Here is a 10550-nt window from a genome sequence, read left to right on the forward strand (position 1 = left end):
GACACTGCCATGGGGGACACTGCCATGGGCGACATTACCAAAACAAGGCACGGGAGACACCGCCATGGGGACACTGCCATGGGGGACACTGCCATGGGGGACATTACCAAAACAAGGCATGGGGGACACTGCCATGGGGGACACTGCCAAAACGAGGCATGTGGGACACTGCCATGGGGGACACTGCCATGGGGGACATTACCAAAACAAGGCACCTCCCATGGGGGACACTGCCATGGGGCACTGCCATGGGGGACACTGCCAAAACAAGGCATGGGAGACACCGCCATGGGGGACATTACCAAAACAAGGCATGGGGGACACTGCCATGGGGGAAACTGCCATGGGGGACACTGCCATGGGGGACACTGCCATGGGGGAAACTGCCATGGGGGACACTGCCATGGGGGACACTGCCATGGGGGACATTACCAAAACAAGGCATGGGAGACACCGCCATGGGGGACATTACCAAAACAAGGCATGGGAGACACTGCCATGGGGGACATTACCAAAACAAGGCATGGGAGACACCGCCATGGGGGACACTGCTATGGGGGACACCGCCATGGGGGACATTACCAAAACAAGGCACGGGAGACACTGCCATGGGGGACATTACCTAAACAAGGCATGGGGGGGACACTGCCATGGGGGACACTGCCATGGGGGACACCGCCATGGGGGACACCGCCATGGGGACACTGCCATGGGGGACATTACCAAAACAAGGCATGGGGGACACTGGGCTGCTGTGAGCCCGCCCCTTTATAGAAAGGGGGCAGGGTTATCTATTCCTTGGGGTGTACATCACGCTCTAGGTTGTCACTTATTTCTAGTGGGGACATCCGCACTTCTCAGCCAATAGTTTGTGGCCAGATTGACATTTGTAGCTGCAAACCTGGATCTCATCTGTGCTCGGGGCCCTTCACATTGCACTCCCCCGGCATCCAGGACGCAGAGCCAGGGCCGCATACCATGCGTTGTGTCGGGCTGTCCACAGCCGATTCCTCTCCTCCTGGTCTCGGGCCCATTTGAAGTCTGAACCTCCATTCAACTGTGTGATCTCCCCTGTATAAAACAGAGCCCATCAATGTAAATTCAGCAGAAGCTAGGGGCCCATCGTCAACGGGGCCCATCGTCAACGGGGGCCCATCGTCAACGGGGCCCATCATCAACGGGGGCCCATCATCAACGGGGGCACATCATCAACGGGGGCCGCTCATCAACGGGGGCCCATCATCAACAGGGCCCATCATCAACGGGGGCCCCGCATCAACGGGGGCCCATCATCAACGGGGGCCCATCATCAACGGGGCCCATCATCAACGGGGGCCCATCATCAACGGGGCCCATCATCAACGGGGGCCCATCATCAACGGGGGCCCATCGTCAACGGGGGCCCATCGTCAACGGGGGCCCATCGTCAACGGGGCCCATCATCAACGGGGGCCCATCATCAACGGGGGCACATCATCAACGGGGGCCGCTCATCAACGGGGGCCCCTCATCAACAGGGGGCCCATCATCAACGGGGGCCCCGCATCAACGGGGGCCCATCATCAACGGGGCCCATCATCAACGGGGGCCCATCATCAACGGGGCCCATCATCAACGGGGGCCCATCATCAACGGGGGCCCATCGTCAACGGGGGCCCATCGTCAACGGGGGCCCATCGTCAACGGGGCCCATCATCAACGGGGGCCCATCATCAACGGGGGCACATCATCAACGGGGGCCGCTCATCAACGGGGGCCCCTCATCAACAGGGGGCCCATCATCAACGGGGGCCCCGCATCAACGGGGGCCCATCATCAACGGGGCCCATCATCAACGGGGGCCCATCATCAACGGGGCCCATCATCAACGGGGGCCCATCATCAACGGGGGCCCATCGTCAACGGGGGCCCATCGTCAACGGGGGCCCATCGTCAACGGGGCCCATCATCAACGGGGGCCCATCATCAACGGGGGCACATCATCAACGGGGGCCGCTCATCAACGGGGGCCCCTCATCAACAGGGGGCCCATCATCAACGGGGGCCCCGCATCAACGGGGGCCCATCATCAACGGGGCCCATCATCAACGGGGGCCCATCATCAACGGGGCCCATCATCAACGGGGGCCCATCATCAACGGGGGCCCATCGTCAACGGGGGCCCATCGTCAACGGGGGCCCATCGTCAACGGGGCCCATCATCAACGGGGGCCCATCATCAACGGGGGCACATCATCAACGGGGGCCGCTCATCAACGGGGGCCCCTCATCAACAGGGGGCCCATCATCAACGGGGGCCCCGCATCAACGGGGGCCCATCATCAACGGGGCCCATCATCAACGGGGGCCCATCATCAACGGGGCCCATCATCAACGGGGGCCCATCATCAACGGGGGCCCATCGTCAACGGGGGCCCATCGTCAACGGGGGCCCATCGTCAACGGGGCCCATCATCAACGGGGGCCCATCATCAACGGGGGCACATCATCAACGGGGGCCGCTCATCAACGGGGGCCCCTCATCAACAGGGGGCCCATCATCAACGGGGGCCCCGCATCAACGGGGGCCCATCATCAACGGGGCCCATCATCAACGGGGGCCCATCATCAACGGGGCCCATCATCAACGGGGGCCCATCATCAACGGGGGCCCATCGTCAACGGGGGCCCATCGTCAACGGGGGCCCATCGTCAACGGGGCCCATCATCAACGGGGGCCCATCATCAACGGGGGCACATCATCAACGGGGGCCGCTCATCAACGGGGGCCCCTCATCAACAGGGGGCCCATCATCAACGGGGGCCCCGCATCAACGGGGGCCCATCATCAACGGGGCCCATCATCAACGGGGGCCCATCATCAACGGGGCCCATCATCAACGGGGGCCCATCATCAACGGGGGCCCATCGTCAACGGGGGCCCATCGTCAACGGGGGCCCATCGTCAACGGGGCCCATCATCAACGGGGGCCCATCATCAACGGGGGCACATCATCAACGGGGGCCGCTCATCAACGGGGGCCCCTCATCAACAGGGGGCCCATCATCAACGGGGGCCCCGCATCAACGGGGGCCCATCATCAACGGGGCCCATCATCAACGGGGGCCCATCATCAACGGGGCCCATCATCAACGGGGGCCCATCATCAACGGGGGCCCATCGTCAACGGGGGCCCATCGTCAACGGGGGCCCATCGTCAACGGGGCCCATCATCAACGGGGGCCCATCATCAACGGGGGCACATCATCAACGGGGGCCGCTCATCAACGGGGGCCCCTCATCAACAGGGGGCCCATCATCAACGGGGGCCCCGCATCAACGGGGGCCCATCATCAACGGGGCCCATCATCAACGGGGGCCCATCATCAACGGGGCCCATCATCAACGGGGGCCCATCATCAACGGGGGCCCATCGTCAACGGGGGCCCATCGTCAACGGGGGCCCATCGTCAACGGGGCCCATCATCAACGGGGGCCCATCATCAACGGGGGCACATCATCAACGGGGGCCGCTCATCAACGGGGGCCCCTCATCAACAGGGGGCCCATCATCAACGGGGGCCCCGCATCAACGGGGGCCCATCATCAACGGGGCCCATCATCAACGGGGGCCCATCATCAACGGGGCCCATCATCAACGGGGGCCCATCATCAACGGGGGCCCATCGTCAACGGGGGCCCATCGTCAACGGGGGCCCATCGTCAACGGGGCCCATCATCAACGGGGGCCCATCATCAACGGGGGCACATCATCAACGGGGGCCGCTCATCAACGGGGGCCCCTCATCAACAGGGGGCCCATCATCAACGGGGGCCCCGCATCAACGGGGGCCCATCATCAACGGGGCCCATCATCAACGGGGGCCCATCATCAACGGGGCCCATCATCAACGGGGGCCCATCATCAACGGGGGCCCATCGTCAACGGGGGCCCATCGTCAACGGGGGCCCATCGTCAACGGGGCCCATCATCAACGGGGGCCCATCATCAACGGGGGCACATCATCAACGGGGGCCGCTCATCAACGGGGGCCCCTCATCAACAGGGGGCCCATCATCAACGGGGGCCCCGCATCAACGGGGGCCCATCATCAACGGGGCCCATCATCAACGGGGGCCCATCATCAACGGGGCCCATCATCAACGGGGGCCCATCATCAACGGGGGCCCATCGTCAACGGGGGCCCATCGTCAACGGGGGCCCATCGTCAACGGGGCCCATCATCAACGGGGGCCCATCATCAACGGGGGCACATCATCAACGGGGGCCGCTCATCAACGGGGGCCCCTCATCAACAGGGGGCCCATCATCAACGGGGGCCCCGCATCAACGGGGGCCCATCATCAACGGGGCCCATCATCAACGGGGGCCCATCATCAACGGGGCCCATCATCAACGGGGGCCCATCATCAACGGGGGCCCATCGTCAACGGGGGCCCATCGTCAACGGGGGCCCATCGTCAACGGGGCCCATCATCAACGGGGGCCCATCATCAACGGGGGCACATCATCAACGGGGGCCGCTCATCAACGGGGGCCCCTCATCAACAGGGGGCCCATCATCAACGGGGGCCCCGCATCAACGGGGGCCCATCATCAACGGGGCCCATCATCAACGGGGGCCCATCATCAACGGGGCCCATCATCAACGGGGGCCCATCATCAACGGGGGCCCATCGTCAACGGGGGCCCATCGTCAACGGGGGCCCATCGTCAACGGGGCCCATCATCAACGGGGGCCCATCATCAACGGGGGCACATCATCAACGGGGGCCGCTCATCAACGGGGGCCCCTCATCAACAGGGGGCCCATCATCAACGGGGGCCCCGCATCAACGGGGGCCCATCATCAACGGGGCCCATCATCAACGGGGGCCCATCATCAACGGGGCCCATCATCAACGGGGGCCCATCATCAACGGGGGAGGGGGACACTGCCATGGGGGACATTACCAAAACAAGGCATGGTGGACACCGACATGGGGGACATTACCAAAACAAGGCATGGGGACACTGCCATGGGGGGCATTACCAAAACAAGGCATGGGGGACACTGCCATGGGGGACACTGCCATGGGGGACATTACCAAAACAAGGCATGGTGGACACCGACATGGGGGACATTACCAAAACAAGGCATGGGGACACTGCCATGGGGGACATTACCAAAACAAGGCATGGGGGACACTGCCATGGGGGACACTGCCATGGGGGACATTACCAAAACAAGGCACGGGGGACACTGCCATGGGGGACACTGCCATGGGCGACATTACCAAAACAAGGCACGGGAGACACCGCCATGGGGACACTGCCATGGGGGACATTACCAAAACAAGGCATGGGGGACACTGCCATGGGGGACACTGCCATGGGCGACATTACCAAAACAAGGCACGGGAGACACCGCCATGGGGGACATTACCAAAACAAGGCATGGGAGACACTGCCATGGGGGACATTACCAAAACAAGGCATGGGAGACACCGCCATGGGGGACACTGCTATGGGGGACACCGCCATGGGGGACATTACCAAAACAAGGCACGGGAGACACTGCCATGGGGGACATTACCTAAACAAGGCATGGGGGACACTGCCATGGGGGACACTGCCATGGGGGACACCGCCATGGGGGACACCGCCATGGGGACACTGCCATGGGGACACTGCCATGGGGGACATTACCAAAACAAGGCATGGGGGACACTGCCATGGGGGACATTCCATAACAAAGGCATGGGGGGGACACTGCCATGGGGGACACTGCCATGGGGGACACCGCCATGGGGGACACCGCCATGGGGACACTGCCATGGGGGACATTACCAAAACAAGGCATGGGGGACACTGGGCTGCTGTGAGCCCGCCCCTTTATAGAAAGGGGGCAGGGTTATCTATTCCTTGGGGTGTACATCACGCTCTAGGTTGTCACTTATTTCTAGTGGGGACATCCGCACTTCTCAGCCAATAGTTTGTGGCCAGATTGACATTTGTAGCTGCAAACCTGGATCTCATCTGTGCTCGGGGCCCTTCACATTGCACTCACCCGGCATCCAGGACGCAGAGCCAGGGCCGCATACCATGCGTTGTGTCGGGCTGTCCACAGCCGATTCCTCTCCTCCTGGTCTCGGGCCCATTTGAAGTCTGAACCTCCATTCAACTGTGTGATCTCCCCTGTATAAAACAGAGCCCATCAATGTAAATTCAGCAGAAGCTAGGGGCCCATCGTCAACGGGGCCCATCGTCAACGGGGGCCCATCGTCAACGGGGCCCATCATCAACGGGGGCCCATCATCAACGGGGGCACATCATCAACGGGGGCCGCTCATCAACGGGGGCCCATCATCAACAGGGCCCATCATCAACGGGGGCCCCGCATCAACGGGGGCCCATCATCAACGGGGGCCCATCATCAACGGGGCCCATCATCAACGGGGGCCCATCATCAACAGGGCCCCTCATCTACGGGGCCCATCATCTACGGGGGCCCATCATCAACGGGGCCCCTCTACCTGTTTCCATCTACCTGTCTGTTGTAGTTGCTCCTTTACGGTGGTTTCGTTGCCGTGGAACTCCAGGAACAAGGTGGGTGAGACGGGATAATTCAAACCATTAAATTTATTACACGCATCAATCATGACATCGTCCAAGAACTCTGCGCGGAGACATAAAACATGTCAATGTCAGTGCGTGTTCATGACTAGAGAACATGCGTCATGCAGCTCACCGATATATAACCAGCACGGGGCGCCCATGGCACAGCAAGAGAACATGCGTCATGCAGCTCACCGATATATAACCAGCACGGGGCGCCCATGGCACAGCAAGAGAACATGCGTCATGCAGCTCACCGATATATAACCAGCACGGGGCGCCCATGGCACAGCAAGAGAACATGCGTCATGCAGCTCACCGATATATAACCAGCACGGGGCGCCCATGGCACAGCAAGAGAACATGCGTCATGCAGCTCACCGATATATAACCAGCACGGGGCGCCCATGGCACAGCAAGAGAACATGCGTCATGCAGCTCACCGATATATAACCAGCACGGGGCGCCCATGGCACAGCAAGAGAACATGCGTCATGCAGCTCACCGATATATAACCAGCACGGGGCGCCCATGGCACAGCAAGAGAACATGCGTCATGCAGCTCACCGATATATAACCAGCACGGGGCGCCCATGGCACAGCAAGAGAACATGCGTCATGCAGCTCACCGATATATAACCAGCACGGGGCGCCCATGGCACAGCAAGAGAACATGCGTCATGCAGCTCACCGATATATAACCAGCACGGGGCGCCCATGGCACAGCAAGAGAACATGCGTCATGCAGCTCACCGATATATAACCAGCACGGGGCGCCCATGGCACAGCAAGAGAACATGCGTCATGCAGCTCACCGATATATAACCAGCACGGGGCGCCCATGGCACAGCAAGAGAACATGCGTCATGCAGCTCACCGATATATAACCAGCACGGGGCGCCCATGGCACAGCAAGAGAACATGCGTCATGCAGCTCACCGATATATAACCAGCACGGGGCGCCCATGGCACAGCAAGAGAACATGCGTCATGCAGCTCACCGATATATAACCAGCACGGGGCGCCCATGGCACAGCAAGAGAACATGCGTCATGCAGCTCACCGATATATAACCAGCACGGGGCGCCCATGGCACAGCAAGAGAACATGCGTCATGCAGCTCACCGATATATAACCAGCACGGGGCGCCCATGGCACAGCAAGAGAACATGCGTCATGCAGCTCACCGATATATAACCAGCACGGGGCGCCCATGGCACAGCAAGAGAACATGCGTCATGCAGCTCACCGATATATAACCAGCACGGGGCGCCCATGGCACAGCAAGAGAACATGCGTCATGCAGCTCACCGATATATAACCAGCACGGGGCGCCCATGGCACAGCAAGAGAACATGCGTCATGCAGCTCACCGATATATAACCAGCACGGGGCGCCCATGGCACAGCAAGAGAACATGCGTCATGCAGCTCACCGATATATAACCAGCACGGGGCGCCCATGGCACAGCAAGAGAACATGCGTCATGCAGCTCACCGATATATAACCAGCACGGGGCGCCCATGGCACAGCAAGAGAACATGCGTCATGCAGCTCACCGATATATAACCAGCACGGGGCGCCCATGGCACAGCAAGAGAACATGCGTCATGCAGCTCACCGATATATAACCAGCACGGGGCGCCCATGGCACAGCAAGAGAACATGCGTCATGCAGCTCACCGATATATAACCAGCACGGGGCGCCCATGGCACAGCAAGAGAACATGCGTCATGCAGCTCACCGATATATAACCAGCACGGGGCGCCCATGGCACAGCAAGAGAACATGCGTCATGCAGCTCACCGATATATAACCAGCACGGGGCGCCCATGGCACAGCAAGAGAACATGCGTCATGCAGCTCACCGATATATAACCAGCACGGGGCGCCCATGGCACAGCAAGAGAACATGCGTCATGCAGCTCACCGATATATAACCAGCACGGGGCGCCCATGGCACAGCAAGAGAACATGCGTCATGCAGCTCACCGATATATAACCAGCACGGGGCGCCCATGGCACAGCAAGAGAACATGCGTCATGCAGCTCACCGATATATAACCAGCACGGGGCGCCCATGGCACAGCAAGAGAACATGCGTCATGCAGCTCACCGATATATAACCAGCACGGGGCGCCCATGGCACAGCAAGAGAACATGCGTCATGCAGCTCACCGATATATAACCAGCACGGGGCGCCCATGGCACAGCAAGAGAACATGCGTCATGCAGCTCACCGATATATAACCAGCACGGGGCGCCCATGGCACAGCAAGAGAACATGCGTCATGCAGCTCACCGATATATAACCAGCACGGGGCGCCCATGGCACAGCAAGAGAACATGCGTCATGCAGCTCACCGATATATAACCAGCACGGGGCGCCCATGGCACAGCAAGAGAACATGCGTCATGCAGCTCACCGATATATAACCAGCACGGGGCGCCCATGGCACAGCAAGAGAACATGCGTCATGCAGCTCACCGATATATAACCAGCACGGGGCGCCCATGGCACAGCAAGAGAACATGCGTCATGCAGCTCACCGATATATAACCAGCACGGGGCGCCCATGGCACAGCAAGAGAACATGCGTCATGCAGCTCACCGATATATAACCAGCACGGGGCGCCCATGGCACAGCAAGAGAACATGCGTCATGCAGCTCACCGATATATAACCAGCACGGGGCGCCCATGGCACAGCAAGAGAACATGCGTCATGCAGCTCACCGATATATAACCAGCACGGGGCGCCCATGGCACAGCAAGAGAACATGCGTCATGCAGCTCACCGATATATAACCAGCACGGGGCGCCCATGGCACAGCAAGAGAACATGCGTCATGCAGCTCACCGATATATAACCAGCACGGGGCGCCCATGGCACAGCAAGAGAACATGCGTCATGCAGCTCACCGATATATAACCAGCACGGGGCGCCCATGGCACAGCAAGAGAACATGCGTCATGCAGCTCACCGATATATAACCAGCACGGGGCGCCCATGGCACAGCAAGAGAACATGCGTCATGCAGCTCACCGATATATAACCAGCACGGGGCGCCCATGGCACAGCAAGAGAACATGCGTCATGCAGCTCACCGATATATAACCAGCACGGGGCGCCCATGGCACAGCAAGAGAACATGCGTCATGCAGCTCACCGATATATAACCAGCACGGGGCGCCCATGGCACAGCAAGAGAACATGCGTCATGCAGCTCACCGATATATAACCAGCACGGGGCGCCCATGGCACAGCAAGAGAACATGCGTCATGCAGCTCACCGATATATAACCAGCACGGGGCGCCCATGGCACAGCAAGAGAACATGCGTCATGCAGCTCACCGATATATAACCACACGGGGCGCCCATGGCACAGCCAGTCAGCTGACGGAGGAACAATGGCGGTAAAGCTGCATTCATGGCTTCTGCGCTCAGTCACATAACTCACCAATTCTGGCGATAGGGATTCCGCATTGCAGGATCTGCACCGTGCTGTCCACGGCCGCCTGGACACTCGGGAAGGCGCACACAGCCGCCACCGTGGCCTCCGGCACCCCATACAGGCGCAGTGTGGCCTTGGTTATGATGCCCAGCGTCCCCTCCGAGCCCACAAAGAGGTTGGTAAGGTTGTAACCCGCTGAGGTTTTCCTGCGGAAGGAAAAAGGGAAATGTTTCACTAAATATAATAATGATCAGAGTTCCGGAGAGTTCCGGAGAGTTCCAGAGAGTTCCGGAGGGTTCCGGAGAGTTCCAGAGAGTTCCAGAGGGTTCCGGAGGGTTCCAAAGGGTTCCGGAGGGTTCCGGAGAGTTCCAGAGAGTTCCAGAGAGTTCCAGAGAGTTCCGGAGAGTTCCAGAGAGTTCCGGAGGGTTCCGGAGAGTTCCGGAGAGTTCCAGAGAGTTCCAGAGAGTTCCAGAGAGTTCCAGAGAGTTCCAGAG

General features: G+C 60.2%; 1 protein-coding gene across 1 annotated transcript in view; it reads right to left on the reverse strand.

Annotated features, from left to right (window-relative positions):
* LDHD (lactate dehydrogenase D) overlaps nucleotides 1-10550 on the reverse strand; it is a 20455-nt gene that overhangs the window by 2396 nt on the left and 7509 nt on the right. Inside the window, exons 3-5 of the mRNA XM_018575573.1 lie at nucleotides 10063-10262; nucleotides 6532-6660; nucleotides 6052-6179 (exon numbers count right to left, since the gene is read on the reverse strand). Of these exons, the coding sequence (XP_018431075.1) occupies nucleotides 6052-6179; nucleotides 6532-6660; nucleotides 10063-10262 (457 nt within the window). The remainder of the gene's footprint in view (nucleotides 1-6051; nucleotides 6180-6531; nucleotides 6661-10062; nucleotides 10263-10550) is intronic.

This window comes from Nanorana parkeri, unplaced genomic scaffold, assembly GCF_000935625.1.
Source record: "Nanorana parkeri isolate BGI_ZX_2015 unplaced genomic scaffold, ASM93562v1 scaffold4165, whole genome shotgun sequence".
In the NCBI taxonomy this organism is placed as follows: domain Eukaryota; kingdom Metazoa; phylum Chordata; class Amphibia; order Anura; family Dicroglossidae; genus Nanorana; species Nanorana parkeri.